General features: G+C 50.9%; 1 protein-coding gene across 1 annotated transcript; it reads right to left on the bottom strand.

Annotated features, from left to right (window-relative positions):
* Positions 1 to 212: 212 nt before the first annotated feature.
* On the bottom strand, positions 213 to 23,374 carry LOC128901319 (neuronal acetylcholine receptor subunit alpha-10-like). The gene is made up of 6 exons (XM_054183241.1): positions 23,327 to 23,374; positions 8,891 to 9,042; positions 8,267 to 8,525; positions 2,766 to 2,861; positions 854 to 1,031; positions 213 to 697 (listed from the first exon to the last, which is right to left on the bottom strand). The coding sequence occupies exons 1-6, from the start codon at positions 23,372 to 23,374 to the stop codon at positions 213 to 215; spliced, it is 1,218 nt and encodes a 405-aa protein (XP_054039216.1).
* Positions 23,375 to 24,075: the final 701 nt, after the last annotated feature.

Genomic DNA, 24,075 nt, shown 5'->3' with positions numbered 1-24,075 from the left:
AGACAACTGCTCGGGGGGCCGTGACCCCTCAACCCTGCAGCTGGGGCAGCCCCGGCCGAGTCAGGTTCCCGCTCTCAGGCTCCTCTTCCCTGGCGCTGGTGGATCTTCCACCCTGCAGGTCCATGAAGGGCCAAGGGGGGCTCAGGACGAGCCACCCTCATGGGGCACCCGTGGCCACCACTGTCCCTGGGGGCAGTGAGTCCACGGGGCCATCAGGCAGCATTGCCCAGGACCAGCACACTCATGAGGAAGACCATGAGGAAGAAGACCCACATGAAGAAGCGGTCCATCACCTTGGCCACCTTCTTCCACTCGCCGGTCCGGCGCTGGGAGGCTTGGTGATGCCGGAAGCAGCTGGCGACGTAGCCCACGTTCCTCAGCAGGCCATCATGGTGGCACAGGCAGCGGTCCCGGGGACAGCCCCCTGCCTCGGCACCCACCTCCCCCTCCATGGGGCTCTCCCCCGGCCCCCCAGTGTCCTCCCTGCCCGCCCGCCTGCCCAGCACCCGCTGGGGGCTCTTGCAGCTCTCGCCCACCTCGTAGACACAGCAGAGCCAGGCCATGTGGTGGAGGATGAGCCACCTGGCCCAGGGGGGCACGGGCCGGGCCCCCGGGCCGCAGTGGTGGACGTTCATGATGAAGATGGTCAGCGCGGTGGAGGCCGTGATCATGGTCATGGTGGCGATGTAGTACTTCCCTGCGTGGGTAATGGGTGGTGATGCCGCAGCGGGGTGGGGAGAGACCTGTGCCCACCTCCCCCCATCGAAACCCCCCCTGGCATGGGGGGGTGCCCACCACCCCGGTGCAGACGCCCTGGTCCCATGGGAGGGTCCTGGGTGCCATCAAGGCTCACCGATGAGCGGGACGCTCTCCGAGGGCTGCATGCTCTCCGCCACCAGCAGCTGGAAGACGGTGAGGGCCAGCAGCACTGTCACCCCCAGTGAGACCTTCTCCCCGGAGTCGGCCGGCAGGTAGAAGCCAAGGGGTGCCAGGAAGGAGACCATGATGCAGGGCAGGAGCAGGCTGAAGATGTGAACATAGTGACCAAGGATGAGGAAAAGGCTGAGGTACTTAATGCAGTCTTTGCCTCAGTCTTCAGCAGTAGGACCAGTTGTTCCCTGAGTACCCAGACCCCTGAGCTAGAAGACAGGGATGGGGAGCAGAATGAAGCCCCTGTAATCCAAAGGGAAACGGTGAGGGACCTGCTTCAGCACCTGGAGCTGCACAAATCTATGGGGCTGGATGGGATCCACCCAAGGGTATTGAAAGAGCTGGCGGAAGTGCTTGCCAGGCCACTTTGCATCATTTATGAGCAGTCCTGGACAACCGGGGAGGTCCCAGCTGACTGGAGGTTAGCAAATGTGACACCCATCCACAAGAAGGGTCGGAAGGAGGATCCGGGGAACTACAGGCCAGTCAGTCTGACCTCGGTGCCTGGGAAGGTCATGGAACAGATCCTCCTCAGTGCCATTACACGGCACATGCAGGAGAACAGGGTGATCAGGCCCAGTCAGCATGGGTTTGTGAAGGGCAGGTCATGCCTATCAAACCTAAGATCCTTCTACGATAAGGTGACCCACTTAGTGGATGAGGGAAAAGCTGTGGATGTTATCTACTTGGATTTTTGCAAAGCTTTTGACACCGTTTCCCACAGCATTCTCCTGGAGAAACTGGCTGCTCATGGCCTGGACAGGTGTACTCTTCGCTGGGTAAAAAACTGGCTGGATGGCCGTGCCCAGAGAGTGGTGGTAAATGGAGTTAAATCCAGTTGGTGTCCGGTCACAAGTGGTGTCCCCCAGGGCTCGGTGCTGGGGCCAGTTCTCTTTAATATCTTTATCAATGATCTGGATGAGGGGATCGAATGCACCCTCCGTAAGTTTGCAGATGACACTAAGCTGGGCGGGCGTGTTGATCTGCTTGAGGGGAGGTTGGCTCTGCAGAGGGATGTGGACAGGCTGGACCGATGGGCTGAGACCAATGGTATGAGGTTCAACAAGGCCAAGTGCCGGGTCCTGCACTTGGGTCACAACAACCCCATGCAGCGCTACAGGATTGGGGCGGAGTGGCTCGAAAGCAGCCCGTCAAAAAAGGACCTGGGGGTGTTGGTTGACAGCCGGTTGAATAGGAGCCAGCAGTGTGCCCAGGTGGCCAAGAAGGCCAACAGCATCCTAGCCTGTATCAGGAATAGCGTGGTGAGCCGGACTAGGGAAGTGATCACCCCCCTGTACTCGGCACTGGTGAGGCCCCACCTCGAGTACTGCGTTCAGTTTTGGGCCCCTCGCTACAAGAGGGACATTGAGGTGTTGGAGCGTGTCCAGAGAAGGGCTACAAAGCTGGTGAGGGGTCTGGAGGACAAACCTTATGAAGAACGACTGAGGGAGCTGGGGTTGTTTAGCCTGGAGAAGAGGAGGCTGAGGGGAGACCTTCTCGCTCTCTGCAACTCCCTGAAAGGAGGTTGGAGAGAGATGGGGGCTGACCTCTTCTCCCTGGTGACAAGTGATAGGGTGAGAGGAAACGGGTTCAAGTTATGTCAGGGGAGGTTTAGATTGGATATTAGGAAACATTTTTTCACTGAAAGGGTTATTAAACATTGGAATAGGCTGCCCAGGGAGGTGGTGGATTCACCATCCCAGGAGGTGTTTAAAAAAAAGGGTAGATGGGGCACTTAGGGACATGTTTAGAAGTGGCTTTTGTCAGGGTAGGTTAAAGGTTGGACTTGATGATCTTAAAGGTCCCTTCCAACCTCAGCGATTCTATGATTCTATGTAGAAGGAGGCGCGGCGGCGGAGGAGCAGCGTGTAGGTGACATCAGGGTAGGGCTCAGAGCAGCAGCCATAGGTGATGACGTTCCTCGTGGCCGGTGTTATAGATTGTGGCCCAATAATTGACAGGAACCAGTCCAATTAATCAAATTAGTTTATTAAGCAAGCGGCAGCAAGCAAAACAGCGCTGGGCGGCCGGGGAGTCTTTGCTCCGCCAACGGCGCACAGCCACTTCCCGAAAGTAGTTGATTATATACTCTTCTGGTTCCCGTATATGTGTCAATCCTGGTATATTCTGTGTCTGAGCGACGTGTTGCTAGGGGGTCGGTCTTGTCCCGCCTCCTGATGGTGGTGGGGCTGAAGGCTCCTCATCTTTATCAGTGTCCTTGGGGAGACTCTTTTCAGCTTATCTCACAACTTAGCTCTTCCCTTTGAAGTGTTAAAACACACCAGATGCCTGTGATTTAGGCCTTGAGGTGTCAAAGTGCCCCAGACAGCACACCGGATGCCTGTGATTTAGGCCTTGAGGTGTCAAAGTGCACCAGATAGCACGCTGGATGCCTGGGATTTAAGTATGTGAAGAGTCGAAACAGTGTAAGTTTTCACCAGCCTTTAAGAAAGCCTGATTTGATTAACAAACATGATTCTGTTTATTACAATCCCCCCCCCTTTTTTTTTTTTTTTTATTTACCATTTTGTTCATCAAATCTTTGGAGTTCAGCGTGACTTAAAGCTAATGTTTCTTCTATTGCTGGTTCCTGATCTAATGACTCGTATTTAGCCCTGAGAAGCATTAAATGGGCAGCTTCCAGTCTGCCCTTTACAATTTCAATTACTCTGTTCAATATACAAGGGCCAAATGTTAATCCCAAAATTAATAGTAGCATAGGTCCCGCAATGGTAGACAATAGCGTAGTCATCCATGGGGAATAATTGAACCAGGATTCATACCAACTTTGCTGTGCTTCTCTTTCTTTCTTTCTTTTTTCTAATCCTTCTCGTAGTTTTGTCATGGTGTCTCTAACTACTCCAGTGTGATCTGCATATACGCAGCATTCCTCATCCAGAGCAACACACAACCCCCCTTGCTGTGCAAACAATAAGACACCTACAAGATTTAGTAAAATTAAAATTAGAGTGTGGCGAGAAGGGTGGAAACCCGGCCGGCTAATAAGTTTAGTTTGAACACTCACTCCAATTACCCAGTCCTTTTCAGTGCTATCACTCCTCCCGGGGCATTTCGTGCGATTCCCTTGGTTAACACTGAGGCAGTCCTCCCAGTGTCTTTGTACAGTCCCACTCTTTGGGTTCTGTTCTCCACAGCTTTGTACTCCTCTGCCTCGCTCGTCAACTCGGTTGCTTTGAGCCACGAGGGGTATCATCTTCTCGGCAGCAGGGGTAGTCTTCAGGGACTGCATCGATTCCAAAATCCTTCCAACACTCATAACATGGGAATTCGTCTGATTCCTTTCCACAAGTTATACAGTCCTCCCGAGTTCTTTTAGTCTGGATCACCATTAATGCCGCTCTTTTTGCTTCTTGATCAGCAAGATTGTTTCCTCTGACTAATGGGCTTAATCCTTTTTGGTGTCCTTTTAAATGTACTACGGCTATTCCCGCTGGTCCTCGTAATGCTTGTAAGACCTGGATTATTAATTCCTGGTGTATTAATCCTTTTCCTTGAGAATTTATTAAACCCCTTTCTTCCCAAATTTTTCCAAAAGTATGCACTACGCCAAAGGCATATTTTGAATCCGTATATATGGTTCCAATTTTACCTTTTAAAAGTTGCAAGGCTCTTAATACAGCATATAGTTCACAAGCCTGTGCAGACCAACTAGGACTCAGAGGTCCTGATTCTATTACACTAAATGTTTTCCCATCAATGATTGCAAATGCTGATTTTCTCTTTCCTTCAACTACCCGGGATGATCCATCTACAAATAGCTTTTCTCCTTCTCCAAGTTCTTCCTCATCTAAATCTGGTCTGATTTTTGTTTGCTCCTCAATGTTGTAAAGACAATCACGAGTTATTTTGTCACTCGGCTCCCCATACAAAAACTGTGCTGGATTCTGCACGCTTGTTACCTCGAGTTCCAGTTTGGGAGAGGAAATTAGGATGCCTTTATATTTTAGGAGCCGGGGCATCTGTTATCCATTTGTCAGCTTTTTGTTGCAAAATTCCCCTGATGTTGTGAGGTGATAATACCCTCAATTCTCCTCCAAAGGTAATTTTATGGGCTTCCTCTACCAAAAGGGCTGCGGCTACTACCACTTGAAGGCAGGTAGGCCAACCCCTACTTACAGGGTCCAGGAGTTTAGATAAGTATCCCACAGGTTTCTTTCTTCCTGCCCATTCTTGTGCTAATACCCCAAATGCGGTCCCTTCATCAACATTGATAAATAGATAAAATGGTTTCTTTACATCTGGCAGGCTCAAAACTGGGGCATTTACTAAATCAGTTTTTAGTGTTTCTAATTGTTTATCATCATCCTCCGACCATTTCAATAATCCATCCTTAGTTAATTTGGTATAGAGGAACTTCACCTTTTTGCTATAGTTCTCAATCCATTGCCTGCAATAGCCAAAGAGACCTAATAATTGCCTAACCTGTCTTTTAGTTCTAGGAGCCGGTAATGACAATATGCCATTCACCCTTTCGGGGTCTAATTTCTTAGTTCCCTTGCTTAGTCTGTGTCCCAGATATTTTACTTCTTTCTCAACAAATTGTAGTTTTGATTTTGATACCTTCAATCCTTGTAAACTCAAAAAATTTAGTAACTTAATACTTTCCTGCCTCACTTTTTCTTCGCTATCACCAGCTAGGAGCAAATCATCCACAGATTGGACCAGTGTGACTCCTTCACTTAACTCATACCCCTTCAGGATTTGTTCTAAGGCTTGTCCGAACAAGTTCGGAGATTCGGTAAACCCTTGGGGCAATACCGTCCGCCGTAATTGTTTCCGATGGTTATCTGGGTCTTCCCATTCAAAAGCAAAGTAATCTCGGCAATCTTCTTTGAGAGGGCATGCCCAGAATGCATCCTTCAGATCTATTACACTATACCATTGATTATCGGGCCCTATTTGACTCAGGAGGGTGTGTGGATTCGCCACCACCGGGAATCTAGCTATTGTTCTCTGGTTAATTTCTCATAAGTCATGTACTAACCTATATTTTCCATCCGGCTTTTTTTTTTTGGTTTTTTTTTTTGGTTTTTTTTTTTTTTCAGGCAGGATGGGAGTATTAAAAGGAGACATACAGGGTTCTAGCAACCCCTTTTCAAGTAATCTTTGGATCTCAGGTTTCAAACCTAGCCTCCCTTCTCTAGGAAGGGGGTATTGTTTTATTCTGACTGGTATTTCTGGGTTCCTTATTGTTACTGAAAAGGGTTCAATATCTAACTTACCTACTGTTTCCGGGGTGTACCAGACTTCAGGATTTATTTTCTCTTCATCTATTACTCGTAAGGGACACAGTTTAATTTTTTTTAGTGTTTCATTTTTTACTTCTAAGCCAATTCCTAATTCAATCATCAAATCTCGGCCCAATAAATTATAGTCTGCTTCAGGCATGAGTAGCAGGGACCCCACCCCTACCTTAGAATGGGTTTCAAAAAACACATCCTTTATTACGGGTATTCCAAAAGGTTCTCCTTTTGCTCCAATAACCTGTGTAGTCGCCGAGGATATTTTACATCCTTGGGGCAATTTTTGAACGGTAGATCTTTCTGCTCCCGAGTCCACTAGGAACTCAATTTCTTGTTGCTGGGGACCCACTTTTAGTTTTATCAAGGGCTCTCGTGTTTTTTTTTTTTGTTTTTTTTGTTTTTTTTTCCTCGGGTTCCCAGCAAATAGAGCCCCTGACACCCCTAGTCTTTGAACATTTTCTCATCCATCATTCTCTTTCTGCAGTCCTTTTTAACATGCCCTTTTCCTCCACAATAAAAACAAACCACAGTTCCCCATTCTCTCCCTCTTAAAGGTTTTCGGGTCTCCTGTCTTATCTGGCGAGCTTCAAACCCTTTTCCAGGGGTTGACGTCCTTTGCCCTTCTCTGACTGCAGCTACCAACATTCTGGCTTGTTTCTTATGTATTTCCTCCTCCCTGCGGACATACACTTTCTGGGCTTCCCTTAACAATTCATCCAAACCCCTATCCTGCCAATCCTCCACTTTCTCCAGCTTCTTTCTAATGTCCGTCCATGATTTAGCTACAAATTGGTTTTTTTCCTACCCCCCTGTTTCTTCTCTCTCAAGTGATATAGATTTACTCTAGTCTCTGACCTTATCCACAAGTGTGCATATTCACTCTCCTCCAGGCTAAAGGGTTCCTTAGAATTAACATAAATATGTAAAGCCTGGCATATCCAATCTTCAAAGGACCCAAAACCGGGCCAATACAGGTGGTCACTTCTAATTTGTTTCCCACCCCAAACTTCCATACAATAACGTATCATTTTTGCTTTATCCTTACCCTGCCTAGAAGGGTAATCATCCCAATATTTAATCATTAATCCTAACAAACTGTCTGGCGGTATCTGGGGTAACCTAACCTTAGGCACCGACCCACCCATGGGATCAGAAGGCTTGCTTTTCTTCTGTCCCATCTTCCGGAGTGCCTTCACACACGCACACAATCTTTTCCCCCTGTTCGTGGCCCAGTCCCTCGCGGGAGATGGGAACCGCACTACTAAGGGGTCCGCACTTGCTTCGTCCTCAAGTGGACGTCTCACACAGGCACACTCCAGGATACCCAACCCCAACCGAACGGATCACCGGCCTATACTTACTCACTCCTGAGTCTTCGTTCGGGTCTTTGTGCACAAAGTTTACAGGGTTGCCGGCTTTTATTTGCTTGCTGCCGAATTTCGAGTTCGTCGGTAGAGGTTTTGGGTGTAAAAACCCCCAACAGGGGCCGCTTACTCAGCGGGGCGCCCCCCTGTGAGGTTTACAGCCAAATTGCCTCTATCCGAGTTACGGCACCAAATTTGTTATAGATTGTGGCCCAATAATTGACAGGAACCAGTCCAATTAATCAAATTAGTTTATGAAGCAAGCGGCAGCAAGCAAAACAGCGCTGGGCGGCCGGGGAGTCTTTGCTCCGCCAACGGCGCACAGCCACTTCCCGAAAGTAGTTGATTATATACTCTTCTGGTTCCCGTATATGTGTCAATCCTGGTATATTCTGTGTCTGAGCGACGTGTTGCTAGGGGGTCGGTCTTGTCCCGCCTCCTGATGGTGGTGGGGCTGAAGGCTCCTCATCTTTATCAGTGTCCTTGGGGAGACTCTTTTCAGCTTATCTCACAACTTAGCTCTTCCCTTTGAAGTGTTAAAACACACCAGATGCCTGTGATTTAGGCCTTGAGGTATCAAAGTGCACCAGATAGCACGCTGGATGCCTGGGATTTAAGTATGTGAAGAGTCGAAACAGTGTAAGTTTTCACCAGCCTTTAAGAAAGCCTGATTTGATTAACAAACATGATTCTATTTATTACAGCCGGCATGCCCAGCGCCTCCCACTCCACGTTCTCCACGAAGTCCGTCAGGTCCCCGGTGCCCAGCCGGTTGCGGAGGTCGATCTGGTTCCCGTTGTAGGTCCAGGAGCCGAAGGTGAGGCGGCACCGCTGCCCGTCAAAGGGGAAGTAGGAGACATCCACCTTGCAGGAGCTCTTGGTGATGGCGGGTGAGTCCCACGTGATGTGCCCGTCGGAGCGCAGCACCACGTTGGTCTCCACCGAGCCGCCAAAGCCGTCGTCGGTGCTGGGGGAGGGATCGCTGTGGGGCCAGGATGGCCCCGAGCCCCACGTGGGGCAAGGGTCTGCGGGGCCGGGGCCGAGCACTGGTCCCCAACCCCGTGTCCCCTCCCCACGTCACCCCCAGGAAGAGGGGGCTCGCTGCCCCTGGTCACCCCCGTGGTGGCACATCCCAGCTGCCAGGTGGGTGGCACACCAGGCTGATGCCAGCACCTCCTGCCGCCGCCTTCTCACCCAGTCGAGGTGACCGTCTCCCCACATCCCCCACACCAGGACCCCCCCTGCTCCCCGTTGGCAACACCCCCAGCCCCAGCCTCAGCCCCCCCAGCTCCGGGAGCAGCCGGGGGGTGGGGGAGGGCGAGCAGCACCCACTCGTTGTAGAGGATGATGATGTGCGGCCGCCAGACGTAGCTGCTGGGGATGCGGATGCTGTCGATGCCGCCGTAAGCATCCTTGTCCCAGGCGAGGTGGGCGTCCAGCCAGGCCTGACGGACCCACAGGTAGGAGGTGAGGACCTGGTTCACCTTGTCCTGCCGAGGGCAGAGGGTGGGGGACGGGGACAGGGACAGACCTCGCTGCCCCCCTGTGGAATAAATACTACATTGGCTAAAAACACAAAAGTACAGCGTTGTTCACACAGGAAGGAAAAGTAGAAAATCAAGAGGCTTCTGAGGGAGAAAACAGCCGCAGCTGGCATGAAGAATACAACACCTGTGGTTCCCTGATAAGCTACATGAGGTACGGGACGGGATGCAATTATTCCGCGGCTTTACCTTAGGATGTATAGCGGATACGGGAATGGGATGATACCAGGAAACAGATAAGCTGCCAATTAGCTGCCCGCTCCATACTCGGAGCCAACATTTTGCCAAATTTTGATGAAATGCTGTCCTTTGTGCGAACTTTGCTCGTTAGAATGTCATTATAATACCAAAACACATCTCCACCCCGAAGGCTACCCGCCTGCAAGGTCCAACCGCTCCTTCTTGAGCCTGCGCCCTGAGCTTCTCGTAAACTAGACCTTTAATTGTGAAGCGAGAAAAATTTACACCACTCATGATAAAAGTATGTATGACTAAAGTCACTCAAACTCCACCTCGAAGATAACAAATAGTAGAAAAATAGCCCGAGAGAGGGGGGATACCCAGGGAAGACACCATCGCAAAGAATTCCATCACTGGCTTCTGGGAGCAGGTGACGGGCTGAGCCTCTCTTCCCCCCATAGGGACGCCTTTGGGTAAGACTTAGATTATACCGAGGGCTTCCTCGGGAAACTTAGAAATTTCTCTAGAGACTCTCTTTTCTACATGTATAGCCAGGCTGTATCGTTAGAACTTTGTCCCGTGTTTTGTAGATGTAACAATACTTTCATTTGCACGTGCTTTGCAGACAGTGTATTTATCACCGGCTGCCCTAAGAACCTATCTATCTGTTGCTTAAATAAACTGCACTTTTTGAAGTAGCTTGTCCTTTTGGTTTCTCACTGAACGCGACCAAAGACTCGAGAGTGGCCGTGCTAGTTCATGAGCACGACTGGACTGAAGGTGCAGTCCAGTAGTAGTGTATCCATCCAGCCAGCCAGCCAGCCTGTCCAGGGCCCTCTGTAGAGCCTTCCTTCCCTCAAGCAGATCAACACTCCCACCTAGTTTGGTGTCGTCTGCAAACTTACTGAAGGTGCACACAATCCGCTCATCCAGATCATTGATAAAGATATTAAACAAAACTGGCCCCAAAACTGAGCCCTGAGGGACACCACTGGTGACCGGCTGCCAAGAGGATTTCACCCCACTAATCACAACTCTCTGGGCACGGCCATCCAGCCAGTTTTTAACCCAGCAAAAAGTACACTTGTCTATGCCACGATTCGCCAGCTTCTCCAGGAGAATGCTGTGGGGGACGGTGTCAAAGGCCTTACCAAAGTCCAGAGAGACAACGTCCACAGCCTTCCCCGCATCCAGCAGGCGGCTCACATGGTCATAGAGAGAGATCAGGTTGTTAAGCAGGACCTCCCTTTCCTAAACCCATGCTGGCTGGCCCTGATTCCGTGGCTGCCCCGCACTTGCCGTGAGAGCTCACTCAAGATGATCCTCTCCATGATCTTCCCTGGTACCGACGTCAGGCTCACAGGCCCGTAGTTCCCCGGATCCTCCTTCCGACCCTTCTTGTAGATGGGCGTCACATTAGCCACCCTCCAGTCATCTGGTACCTGCCCTGTTGACCAGGATTGTTGATAAATGATGGAGAGAGGCGTGGTGAGCTCTCTCGCCAGCTCCCTGAGTACTCTTGGGTGAATCAGTCGGGACGGACAAACGACAAGACTCTCCTTGAAGAGTTAAGTTAAGCTCTCTCTTTATTACAAACTTGGCTTTCTTATATATCTAATCTTTTGTTCATGTGTTCTTTCTACGCATTAGCGTAGCTTCCTCAAATAATGTCTGCCCTAGGTTTGTCCATTGCGTTACACTAAATGCCGTAACCGACGTTACTTCTACTCCCTCTTCCTTTCCCCACAATAGCATTTTTCGCAAGGTCACTTCAGGGAGGATTACGCCCTGCCGCTTTAACAGCAGCGTCCATGTGGAGAGTACAGTCTGCTCTTCCTTAGTTAACTTCTCTCCCATGTCCCCGGTGGCTCACCTACTACAGGTGTCTTCTGAAATATGATCCGGATCCGTCAACAGCTCTGCCCGCTGTCTTCAGCTTCACTGGGCTCCGTCCCCACGACTATTTCCAGTCGTCTTCTTCCTCAGTATCACGTCGGGGTCACCAATTGTCGTTTCAGTCGGGACGGACAAACGACAAGACTCTCCTTGAAAAGTTAAGTTAAGCTCTCTCTTTATTACAAACTTGGCTTTCTTATATATCTAATCTTTTGTTGACACTCCGTTCACGTGTTCTTTCTACGCTTTCAATTGGTTAGGTTACATAGCACACGCGCTCGTAGCTACAATACGATTGGTTATTGAAATCCTGTTCGCATTGCTCAAAATCTGGCTTCCTCACAGCCTAACTCTCCTTCTTCTCTGAAGCGATCTTCTTCTTTCTCCTTTTTGTTACTTTGCCCTTATATGACGCAACTCGCGGCCTTCTTACGGCTACACTGCAATCTCTATCTCTTCTGTCAAAGGGTCTACGGGCCCGCCGCATCCCCCAACATGTATGTTATTGCATGCCTTAGTAGATTGCTCTGTGTTATGCCCTGCGAGACTAAAATGAACCCAGCAGAAGCGGTCTCCTGAGCAAGGGGGTGGAATATGGGAAAGCAACGGCAGATCGGCGAGGAGGATTGTAAATACACTCAAGGGACTCGCACCTGGGTGCTGGAAAACACATATATCACACCAATCGTTATTCAGTCTCGGGTGCTGGCAAGAAAAACGTTTGGATGACATAAGCCTGTGATGGACTCACAGACACCTCATCTAGCTGCTTGAGAATCTTGGCCTGTTGTGGAAGAAGATCAAAGCACAGTACCAGCAAGAACAGGGAGTCCGCATGCGCTCTTGCTAACGAGGACTCTTTTGCTGCCAAGGATTCGTGATAACAAGGACTCTCTTGCTGCCAAGGATAAGTTTAACAATGCTACTAGTACCGCTATTTCTGAGTTGTTGCTGGATGTAGATAGTATTCGATATGCGATATTGCAAAACAGAACTGCTACTGATTTTTTGCTTTCAGCTCACAGACATGGTTGTCAAGATTTTAAAGGACTGCATTGTATGAATCTAAGTGACCACTCCAAATCCATCCATGCCCAGTTGCAGGAACTGCACCGACCGAACCAGCAACTTGTGGAGACCACTGGGTGAAATCTCTTTGCTGGCTGGACTTGGGGGTGGGGTTGGTTGAAGCAAATTATACTCATTGCCTGTGTGGAAGGAATTTGTCTGTTATGTTTAGTATGCTGTTTGCCGTGTGTAATAAGCATTATACGATCAGTTGTAAATGCCGCTTTGCATCGTACCCTCGTACGAGTTGTAGAATATGTTGCTCTAAAAACTATGTGTGTATCCATGAGAACCCGACCTTCACAGAAGAAGCTAAGACGGGATTACAACAATGTAGTCACGTATCAGACAGCCGCTGTTAGCAAAGCTGGATCATGAGTTTGGTGAGACTCGCTGCATACGCTGGCCACGCGTGCAGCGACTCTGGCCTGTACTTTTCTACTCAGTCCAGTGCAGGAGAGTCTGGTGGGACTTGCTGCGTGCACTGGCCACGCGTGCAGTGACTCTAGCCTGTACTTCTCCACTCAATCCAGTGCAGGATATAAGGGGGCTGTCTCGGGTCAGAGACGGGGAGAGAGACATGAGCGAGGGGGAGAGAGACATGAGCGCACTTTGAAGATACAGGGGATGCCCTGAAGCACTGTGTCTGCCCCCGCCCCCCCCCCATAAGTTCTATGTTCATTAACCCCAACAGCTCCGAAGGCATTACAGCATGTTGCAAGATAAGATATAGTCTACTACTGCTGCAAGACGCATTGAACACCTTCCTACAAGAATTTCAACTTTATGCCCTGATAGGACAGTGGGATGATGCACTCGCAAAGAGCCTGACTGCACTAGAGTGGGTATTTTTGCCACATACCTTTTCAAAACCAGTAACTACGATGATTGAAATGTTACCGCGATTGTTTTTCCAGGGTCGTTTGTGCTGTCAGCAGCTTTCTGGAATGGATCCAAGCCACATACATGTCCCCACCAAAAAGGATGACCTTGACCCTTGGTTAGCACAAAGTCTTAACCTCCTTAGTACATTATATTGGGCAAATAAATTATTCTTTCCCCTGGCACAGACTATTACAGTCACTTTCACAAATTCCTTTACAGCCGCGCATCCTGCTAGCACCAAAGCCTCTTGATGGCACCTGTTCGGTGTTTGCAGATGGTTCAGGGACACAGTAAAGGCTTTGGACTTATTTCAACAGGAACTGCTAAAGGTAGGCAGAATCTCAATGTGTTACTGGTATTGTTCAAAGACTTGAAGGAGCATTTCTAAAACAAGTAGAGAACCAATGGTTATTTAGTCTCTTACTGCAATTACTGTTGCTTTTATGAAAAAGACAGTTTCCTTATTTTATTGTCCAGATACGCTCTCATAGCTGTTTACTTGGCCCTTTAACTGAGGGAAACACAGTTGCGGATTATCACACTGTTGGTAACAACTCCCAACATTATGCAGCAAGCTAAAATGTCGCATGATTTTTTTTCATCAAAATGCAAAGGCATTGAGGAAGCAATTTTCTTTGACACAACAACAAGCACGTGATACTGTGTGAACGTGTGCCGGTTGTCAGCAGCTGGCTCCTCTGCCATCCTTTGCGGGGGTTAACCCGCGAGGGCTTACGCCTGATGAACTTTGGCAATCCGATGTTACGCGCATTATGGAATTTGGACATGTTTCAGTTGATTTGTTTTCTCACTTTGTTGTAGCTACTGCTCATACAGGAGAGAAGGCTTGTGATGTTATTCGACGTTGGTTGCAATGCATCGCAGTCGTGGGAGTACCGAAAACTATAAAAACTGATAATGAACCAGCTTATGTGTCCGCTAAAGTACAGGTCTTTTTTTTTTTACAGATATGAGGTATTAAACATGTCACCAGTATTCCTCATTCCCCGACTGGGCAAGCAATTGTGGAGCGTATGCATCATACTTTAAAAACCATGCTTGCTAAACAAAAAAGGGGGAATCCCGTAGGTATGACACCTCAAGAGTGAGTGTATAAAGCAACTCATGTTTTAAGTTTTCTAAACATGTCTTCTTTGTCATCCACAGCAGTAGAGCGACATTTTGTAAGAAGTGTTGAATGGCCTGAACAACCAAAGGTGTATTATAAGCACCCTAAATCGGGGTGCATGCTAACCACAGATAATACTGCAACAAATAGAAGTTGCGAGCAAGACAATTCTGTAATGATTTGTACTTCTCATCCGTCTCTTTGCTTCGGCTCAAAATGCAAGTATACAAGAATGTAATCAATCTTATTGTGTAAAGTTAATGCTAGTAAGGTATAAAACAGCAGTAATATGGATAGGGAATCGGCAAAACGCATTAAAAACACGTCTTTCTCTGTATTGTGATTGGGAGTACAACTCTCGAAGACTTTGTGTTACATCTCTCCCCTGGAATACGTTGCTACATGGCTGAGAAATGGTTAAACACCATCTCCAAGGTGCTTTTGACATGTCGTTGCAAGAAAATATTCGTCCTTTACATGACCAGCTAAAAGCTCAAATACTAAACATTCAAGACTTAATGAACCGCAATGTATTTGAAATATTACAAAAGGATTTCTCGTGGGTAAATCCAAAGAAATTGGCTTTCTGGGCTAAGTTTAGGAATCTGGGTATTTATTGCCTTAGCAGGGTTCTTCTTGATTCTGTTTTTAATTGTGTTCAGTATGATATATAACCTGCTAAGAGCGTCACAACGAGTAGAAGCACGAGTCATGGCCACCTTGTTAATAAATGGTCTGGTGTTAAACAAAAAAGGGGGAGATGGGGCAGATCTACGAGCAGAGGCCTGCGTACGGCCAAAGACACAGTGAGCAGAGCACACAGTAAACACAGAGCCAAGAGAACAGTTCGTACCTTCACTCCATCCTGTGACGACCATATAACGTTCCCGAATCTCGGACAAAGAATAGGGCTAAGTATTCTTCCTTCGCTGGGAACAGCCATGGCATTGAATATGTTGAATAAGATAGGGTGTTGGGCAAGTAAACAGATAAACCTTACAACTGAAATCATATCTAGCTTGCTCACTGATGTTGATAGCATTCAGCATGCTACGTTGCAAAATCGAGCGGCTATTGATTTTTTGCTGTTAGCTCAGGGTCATGGATGTGAAGATTTTGAAGGTATGTGTTGCATGAACCTTTCCAACCACTCATCATCCATTCATAAGCAGTTGCAGGATCTGAAGGATAACATGTCCAAATTAAAAGTGGTCAAAAAGCTTTCGATGATTGGTTAAGCTCATGGGGTATAACGGGATGGTTATCAGATTTACTAAAGCAAGGGCTCATGCTATTGTTGGTTATATTACTATTGGTTATGGTAGCCTCGTGTGTTCTCCGCAAAGTGACTGACATGATAGAAAATGCCATGCATAAGGTCTGGCTGGCTCAAGAAGAAAAAGGGGGGATTGTAGGAATGTGTCTGAGAGAAAATGGTCATGTGAGCCAGCCTCCCTACTATGAGAGATTAGAGCAAGAGCAAAACAGGTGGTAGAAGATGGAATCAGTACATGGCAAAAACGGGAACTGAGAAGGCAGAAAACATGTTGTGCTAATGACTAAGCAATTTACTATGCGAATTCTTGTAACCAATCTGCTGTGTGAACGAACTGCATGGACAGCGCGTGGACAGCGTAACTAGCTAATCAGAAATAAGCGAGTCGCGTGTACGGCGACAACACAGGGTATAAAAGGTGATGATCTGTGCTTAATAAACGGCTTCTGTTGGTTCACATTGGATCGTCTGGAGGCCAGTTATTTCTCCTCACCTAGCCAGCCTCGGAGCAGATCTCTGGGCGGTAGTCTTAAATAGTCGTTTAGCCCTAAACAAGACCTGCAACGTATTCAAGAGACATAACACTAGGAACATGCTGGTTTGAGCATCCCAAGGATATTCAAAATTCTCAAAAGCTGTCATGCCTGACCCGAAGGAGAAAAGCCGTTTCCATCAGAGGTGACACGATAAGGGAATGACTGAGACAAAGAGGCTCCAGCAAAGGCTTGTAGAACATCTCTTATCACACAGACAAAAGGACAAAGTGATTCCTACTGGATTAGCGTCTGGAAGGGTAGTCATACATTTAACCAGGGCTAATGACATTGAGCAATTTTTTTACCAAAAAGGAAAGAAATCAACCAGTCAGATAATCCCTTTAGGTGTAGCATAAAGAGAAGCAAACAGCGGCAGGACATGCGGCAAGAATTTTAGGCGCCTCGCACAGACTGTAAACCCTGGAGTACCCAACCAACAGGAAAGAGGGGAGGGAAAAATTGGGCCGGGATTAGGAAATAAAAAGGTGTGGTGTTTCAAGAATGGAAAGTGTGCCTACTTGCTAGGTCACCCGCTCTTGCAAGAGCGTGAATAAAAATGTGCCTCCCAGAGGATTCTGCCTGAGCCTATTTCATTCGGACCGGAACTTATTTCTCCCACCATTCTGTGTGTCCAGAGAAGGGCAAGGGAGCTGCTGAGGGCTCTGGAGCACAGGCCACGGCGCCGGGCCCTCAGCCGCCCCACAGCCGGGCGCAGCCCCGCCCCAGGCCCCGGCCCCGGCACCGGCCCGGCCCACAGCGGCGGCTGATGGCGGCGCTCGGGGGTTCCCTCACAGGACGCCGCGGTGTTCCCCCGCCTCCGATTATTAACTGCTCCTAATTTTTCAGACAGGCAGAGATGATCTGTTACCGAGAATCCCAAGGGAGATCAAGAGAGACTTCTGGGCCTTGGGATGACTAGGAAAGGGCTCAGGAGCGCAAGTCGTGTTCTCCTCTGTCGTTGCAGGCCCAGGGAAGGATGAGGAAAGCAACAGGAAGAGCCAGCAGATCAATACCTGGCTGCGAGCCTGGTGTCAGCGGCAGGACTTTGGGGTTTTTGATCACAGCATGGTTTGACAGGACAGCAGGCCTGTTGGAGACAGATGGGATACACCTGCCTCAAAAGGGGAAAAGGATCCTTGCACAGGAGCTGGCAGGGCTCATCAAAGGGGCTTTCAAGTAGATTTGAAGGGGGAAAGGGATGAATCCGGCAGCAGAGACACAAGGGTCGTTGATGGGTTAGAAGCTACAGCTGCTCCTGGGAATGGTCAGGTAGGAGTGAAGCCTTCTTCCAGCAAAAAGGTGTCAGGACCAGTAGGCCAGCTGAAGTGCTTCCACACCAATGCCTGCAGCATGGGCAAGAAAGAGGAGGAGCTGGAAGCCATTGTGCAGCAGGACAGCTATGACGTAGTCGCTGTCACGGAAACGTGGTGGGCTGACTCGCACGACTGGAGTGCTGCATTAGATGGCTACAAACCCTTCAGAAGGGACAGGCAAGGAAGGAGAGGAGGTGGGGTGGCCCTGTATGTTGGGGAGTGTTGTGAACATCGAGACCTTAATGATGGTAAACACTGGGGTTGAGTGTTTCTGGGTAAGAATGAGGGGGAGGGCCAACAAGGCTGATATGATGGTCTGTTATAGACTGCCCAACCAGGACAGAGAGGCAGGTGAAATATTCTGTAAGCAGGTGGGAGAAATCTCACGATTGCTGGCCCTTGCCCTGGTGGGAGACTTCAACCTACCAGATATCAGCTGGGAACACCATACAGCTGAGAGGGAAGAGTCTTGGAGGTTTCTGGGGTGTGTGGGGATAAATTCCTGACACAGCTGGTGGGGGAACGCACTAGGGAAGGAGCCCTGCTGGACCTGCTGTTTGTGAACAGAGAAGGACTTGTGGGGGATGTGATGTTGGAGGCCGTCTTGGGCACAGTGACCATGAAATGACAGAGTTTTTGATTCTTAGGGAAGCAAGGAAGGGCGTCAGCAGAACTGCCACCATGGGCTTCTGGAGGGGGGACTTTGGTCTTTTCAGGAGCCTGCTGGAGAGAGTCTTCCTCTAGGTTTGGCTCAACACCCAGAGGAGAAGTGAAAAACTGTCTTCTCAATGGAAGACGACAGCGAAGCTGAGCAGAATCGCTGGGCTCACCTACCTGATGTCTGTCTGAGACGTGTCTTCCATTGGTCAGACGACAGGGACAGATGTAACGCTGCCTTGCTCTGTAAAAATGGAATTGGGCCCTGCACTCGGGATCCCTCCCTCCTCCACGAAAGATGAAACTGGAATTTGGACTACTGGGGGAAGCCCCGTCTTACCAAGAAAATACTCAATGGCTTTGGCTAGGCGGTTTTGTGATAAAACACATGGACGCGTGTGCGACGAGCGAGGGAAACAAGCAGTCGACTCAATATGAGTGATAAAGCAAGCTTCAGCTTTATTGCAGCTTCATCAGACTTTTATACTCTTATACTTAGATATGCCTATTTGTCTTACAACTATTGGCTGTGCGCTAAAGATTACATTATTCATACTCCTCCTACATGCAGTTTCTTGGGTCCAGGTTTGTTCCTGTTCTCTCACAGTCTACTTTCTCAAAGTTGTTTATCTGACTTAAGGAAGGTCAGCACGGCCTTCAGCATCTTTCTTATCAGCGTGACTCGGAATTCTCCATGCAGGCAGGCATAGCTTACTTCTGACAATCCTGCATGGCGCCGTGTCCGTTCTCATATAGCCATTCCTCAACACGGGTGACAATTTTTAACCAGATTGAGAAAAGGTGGACAGTCCCCGGAAGACATATGGCAGTAAAGGGGATTGTGAGTTCTTGGCCCACAGGTTGGAAGTTTTCCGGTGCAAAACCCAAGCAGGAGGCTGGAGGGCAACCGTGGTCATACTTCCCATTCCAAAGGCTGCAGATGGGTTATGCTGACGTGCCTCCTGTGGAAGGCGTTAAGCACCCGCTGGTAATCATGGATCAACCCTCAGGAGGAGTAGAAGCTTTTCCTACCAGGAAAGCTGATCCCCCAGGAATGGTCAAAGCACTTTTGTGGGAAATCATTCCCAGATACTGACTGAAATGAAACCAGAGGGTCAGACAGGGGTTCTCATTTTTCAGCAGGAATACTAAATAATATCTATAAAAGTTCAGCCTGGAGAAGAGAAGATTGCGGGGAGACCTTGGAGCCCGTTCCAGCCCCTCAGGGGGCTCCAGGAAAGCTGGGGAGGGACTCTGGATGAGGGAGGGGAGCCATGGGACGAGGGGGAAGGGGTATCCACTGCAAGAGGGGAGACTGAGCTGAGATCTGAGGCAGAAATTCTTGGCTGTGAGGGCGGTGAGCCCCTGGCCCAGGTTGCCCAGAGAAGCTGTGGCTGCCCCATCCCTGGAGGGGTTCAAGGCCAGGTTGGCCGGGGCTTGGAGCAAGCTGGGTTGGTGGGAGGTGTCCCTGCCCAGGGCAGGGGGTGGCACTGGGTGGCCTTTAGAGGTCCCTTCCCACCCAAACCATGCCCTGAAGGGGTGGGGCCCTTCTCCTTCTCTCCTCCTTCTCCCTCCCTTCTTGTTATGGTTTGAGAAACCCACCACAATTTCTTGTCCTTTAGACAACTACTCTCTCACCCGATGACCCCTCCCCACCCGGGAAGGGGAATTGGGGAAAAGCAAGGAAACAGGAGGGTTGCAATAGAAATCGATTTAATAGGATAAAAATAAAGAATTAACATTAATAATGCTAAAGAAGCAGTGTCAATCCCGATATCAATATAAAATACCCAAGGACTACACCCAGCCCATTCCATCAGCAGGAAGCCGTGCACTCCCAGCAGGGGACAGCCAATGGGGGACACTGCGAGCGCTGCGGCTTCGGGAGGAAGGGAAGGGCTCAGGGCTCCGAGACTACGGCAAGGAGTTCTCTGGACGACCGCCATCACGGGAGAGTCGAACTACACAGCAGACTTTATAACTTATATCGAACGTGATGTTCATGCTATGAAATAGTCCTGTTGGCAGCTTGGGGCAAGTACCCTCCTTCTCTTGCTCTTCCTCATCCCTTGCTGAGTGTCGCCAAGGGGGGCTTTGACTGCCCCACGATGTCACAAAGCGGGGCTCTGACTGCCCCACGATGTCACAAAGCGGGCACGTAAACCCCGGCCACACTATAAATGGGGGACGCGGTCCCCACTGGAGCTGTCAGCGGATGCTGGGCACCGCAGTCTGGCATTGTCTGGGCAGACTGCAGCCTCGGCCTCTGACACCCCAGCAGTCTTGCGGGTCCCGTCACTGGGGACCCAGGAGGACACTGGGGAGCCGCATCGCGGTTCTGTGCTGGTGACTCGGAGCACCGCAGCCACACCGGAGTCGGTGCCATGGGGCGCTCTGACGCCGTGTCTCCCCTGGGCCCTCTCCTCCTGATTGTGATGGGGCTCAGCGTGTTCTCATCTGTGCTGCAGAGCAAGCGGCTTCAGGTAGGTGACTGTTGCACCACACTGTGCTGCGGCGTGGGGTGGCGAGGGATGGCGTGGGGTGGTGTGGGGTGCCGTGGGGGGCTGTGGTGTGGGACTGGGAGGTGCTCCCGTCTCACACAGCTCCTCGGAACCTTGCAGAAGTGGTTTAAGAAGAAGAAGAAGAAGCGTCGGACAAGGAAGACAAGAGCCCGGCCAGAGAAGCAGAGCGGTGAGTGGCCCCAGCACCGAGAACCCTGCAAATGGCCTACACACCACGGCAGCCCTGAGCCGGGGCTGTGCCGGCAGCTGCTGGCCGCTCACTCTGTCTCCTCCCTCCGCAGCTTCTCAGACAGTGGATGGAGGAGTGGAGAAATCCCGGCCCAAGCAGGAGAAGCGGCGAGTGTGGGGGAGACCCCAGATGCTGCCCCAGACCCTCACCCCGTGCCCTGCCCCTGCCTGCGCTGGGCAGCCCTGCCCACCGGCCAAGGAGGGGTGCTGCCCGCAGGTCCCGCTGGGGTCTGGGGTGCAGCGGGGTCTCTTTCTCCTCCTCTGCAGGGCGAGTGCGGAGGCCTTGAACAGGAAGCCCCTCTCCCCATGGGCCCCGCTGGCCACCATGAACACAATGACAGACAGAGGCTGCTCTACCTTCAGCTCCCTCTACTCCTTCCCGGAGCCCTGGCCTGGTGCGATGGCGGAGCTGGCAGCACTCGACCGCTCAGGACCGTGCCATCCCCCCAGGGCTGTCAAGGGGAGGGTGGAGGAGCCAGGGCCAGCCTTCTGCCAGGAGCCCCCACTGGAAATGCCTACAAGGACCAAGCAAGAGCCGGTCCCCAGGGAAAGCAGGGACAGGGCGCAGAGCCCTGTGGACACGCAGCCTTCACCCTGCAGCCCCCCAGCCATGGCCACGGACCAAGGGGAGCTGATCATGGAGCTCCTCCGCTGTTTCGAGTGCACCCAGGAGATGGCCAGGCAGTGCTGTGAGATGCTGAAGGTGCTGCAGGCCCGTTGGCAAGGGGCAGCGGGAGCCTGTGACCAGAACCTCCCCGGGGAGCCCTTCCATCCCCTGGGCAGGATGGCGGCGCAGGAGCAGCTGGGGGCCACAGTGAAGCCCCGGCACCTGGGAGTGGAGTGGCCGTGAGTGGATGCAAACACGGATAAGGCTGAGGATGGGGACATGGACAAGGAGAAGGACACGGGAGCAGACACAAGTGTGAAGGAGAAGGAAAGGAGCAGCCCTGTGGAGCTCGGCAGGGGGAGCCTGGCAGAAGTGTAGAGAAAAAGCAACGTGGGGCCGGGCGAGAACAACTCCATGGGGCCAAGCACCAGCAGCCCCCCAGGCTCAGGCAGGAACACCCCCATGGATGCGGAAGGGAGGAGGGACAGGGCGCAGAGCCCCATGACTGTGCTTCCGCCGCCCAGCAGCCCCCTAGCCAAGGCCACGGACGAGAGGGAGCTCTTCTTGGAGCTCTTGGACACTGTCAAGACCTTGGAGGAGGAGAGGCAGCAGCATGGCAAGCCTTTGAATAGGGAGTGTGACCAGGCTTCCCCAGGGCTGTGCCCACTAGGACGGTGCCTGTGTCACTGCTGCACCCGGCTCTGGCACCGCCTGAAGGACTGCTGGAGACGCTGCTGCCGGCCGCGCCGTGTCTGCTTCAGCAATTTCCCCCAGTGGGTGGGAAGTGTGGGGCTGGGAACCCCCTGGGGTACCCCTCTTCTGAACCAATAAAAAAGTCAGTATTTTCTCTATCCCTGTGAATGTCAGTAGATCAGTTTTGTCCCTTGACAGGAGCAGAGAATCAGTTTTGGGTAACGACAACAGTAGATGCTACAGTAATGCCCACTCTCCCGTGGAGATGGGGGGGCCCTTGAGCATTACACCCCACCCAGAGAGATAGACAACTTCTATTACCGTTAGAAGATGTCGTACCCTCAGCTCATGCCATGATCTTACTTGACATATTGGAAATTATCCCCGGTACGAGAGTAGATCCAAAGACAATTTCTAGAAAGCTTTGCAGATCCCGGCTGTTCATTGGAAGCTCTGCAGCGCAACAGAACCTAAAGAGCGCTGTCAGCAACCATCAGGCCGTGTGCTTCCCTCAGGCGTGCAAAGACCTGATGCTCATTGACGCGGGTCAAGGCTGTCGCACACCTTTGGTGGCACATCCTGCGTGACACCACAGGGCTGTGACATGGGCACCACTTAATTTACATCCGCTCTAGACGTTTGTGTATTGCCAAAAGGGAGCAGAACCACGAGTGCAGGCTGACGCAGGCTACAGCTCTGCAAGCAAACAGGGCGCACGGACTCCTCTCCTCATGAGCACATTTCCCTGCAAAAGGGTGGGGTTCAGAAAAATCGGAAAGGATAAGAAAGTTCCCAGTTACTAAACGCCTAAAAAAACCCCAACAAAACAACCAAAACCAGCCCAATGAGTGAAAAAGAATCACGGTACAAGCACAGGCCACATCCTTTAACTTTTTGGCCTTCGGTCTAGCTAAACAGTGAAATGGTCTCTGCTGCTGAAGTTCAAGTGCCAAGTCTGGGCAGGGCTGGGAGTGCTCAGCCTGGAGAAGAGGCGGCTCAGGGGGATCTCCTCCACGCACATCAATACCTGCAGGGAGGGTGCCAAGAGGACGGAGGCTGGAGCTGGTCATCACCGCCGTGAGCAGTGGCAGCAGCTCGGGGCGCTGCTGAGTTCATGGGAGGTTTTGGGATGGTGTGAGACCCGTGAAGGGGTAATGCCAAGTCCTCCTGTCCCTTTGCTGAACATCTCCTTCTCTCCCTTTGGGGCGCACAGGCCTCAGACTTGTGCTCCCACACTTTTCTGTGGACCCAGAAGGCAAATATGTGGAGCCTCTGAAAGCATTTTGCCTGGAAGGGATCGACTCAAAGGTGTGTCTTCTCAGGGATGCCCGCACCTCCCCTTCTATCCCTTGCTGACCCTCCACCCCCTTCCCTTTCTGTCCACAAGCCTTCCCTCTTGTGTCTGCTCTTCCCCAGGCTGCTCCTGCCTGCTCCTGTGTCCGTGTCCCTGTCCTTGTTCACGTCTGCATCTGCGTCCATGTCCCTGTCTGCCCCCAGCCCCAGTTGCTCCCTCCCAAGGCACTGGGGTGTCACGCTTTCGGCTGGGGTGGGGATGACTTCCTTGCGAGCAGGTGGTGTAGCGCTGTGTTTTGGATTTGGGATGAAAACAGTGTTGGTAGCGCACTGGTGGTTTTAGCTGTTGCTGAGCTCTCAAGGCCTTTTCTGCTCCTCACGCTGCCCGACCGACAGTGGCCTGGGGGGCACAGGGAGTTGGGAGGGGACAGAGCCAGGACAGCTGACCCCGACTGAGCAAAGGGACATTCCGTGCCATTTGACGTCACGCTCAGTATATAAAGCCGGGGAAAGAAGAAGGAAGGGCTGATGTTCAGAGTGATGGCGTTTGTCTTCCCAAGTCACCGTCACGCTGCCGGAGCCCGGCTTTCCTGGAGACGGCTGAACCCCCGCCTGCAATGGGAAGCAGCCAACGGGTTCCTTGTTTGGCTTTGCTTGTGCGCGCGGCTTTTGCTTTGCGTATTAAACTGC

The sequence above is a fragment of the Rissa tridactyla genome, chromosome 1, assembly GCF_028500815.1.
Source record: "Rissa tridactyla isolate bRisTri1 chromosome 1, bRisTri1.patW.cur.20221130, whole genome shotgun sequence".
Classification (NCBI taxonomy): Eukaryota; Metazoa; Chordata; class Aves; order Charadriiformes; family Laridae; genus Rissa; species Rissa tridactyla.
This window is presented reverse-complemented; position numbering and strand designations above follow the sequence as displayed.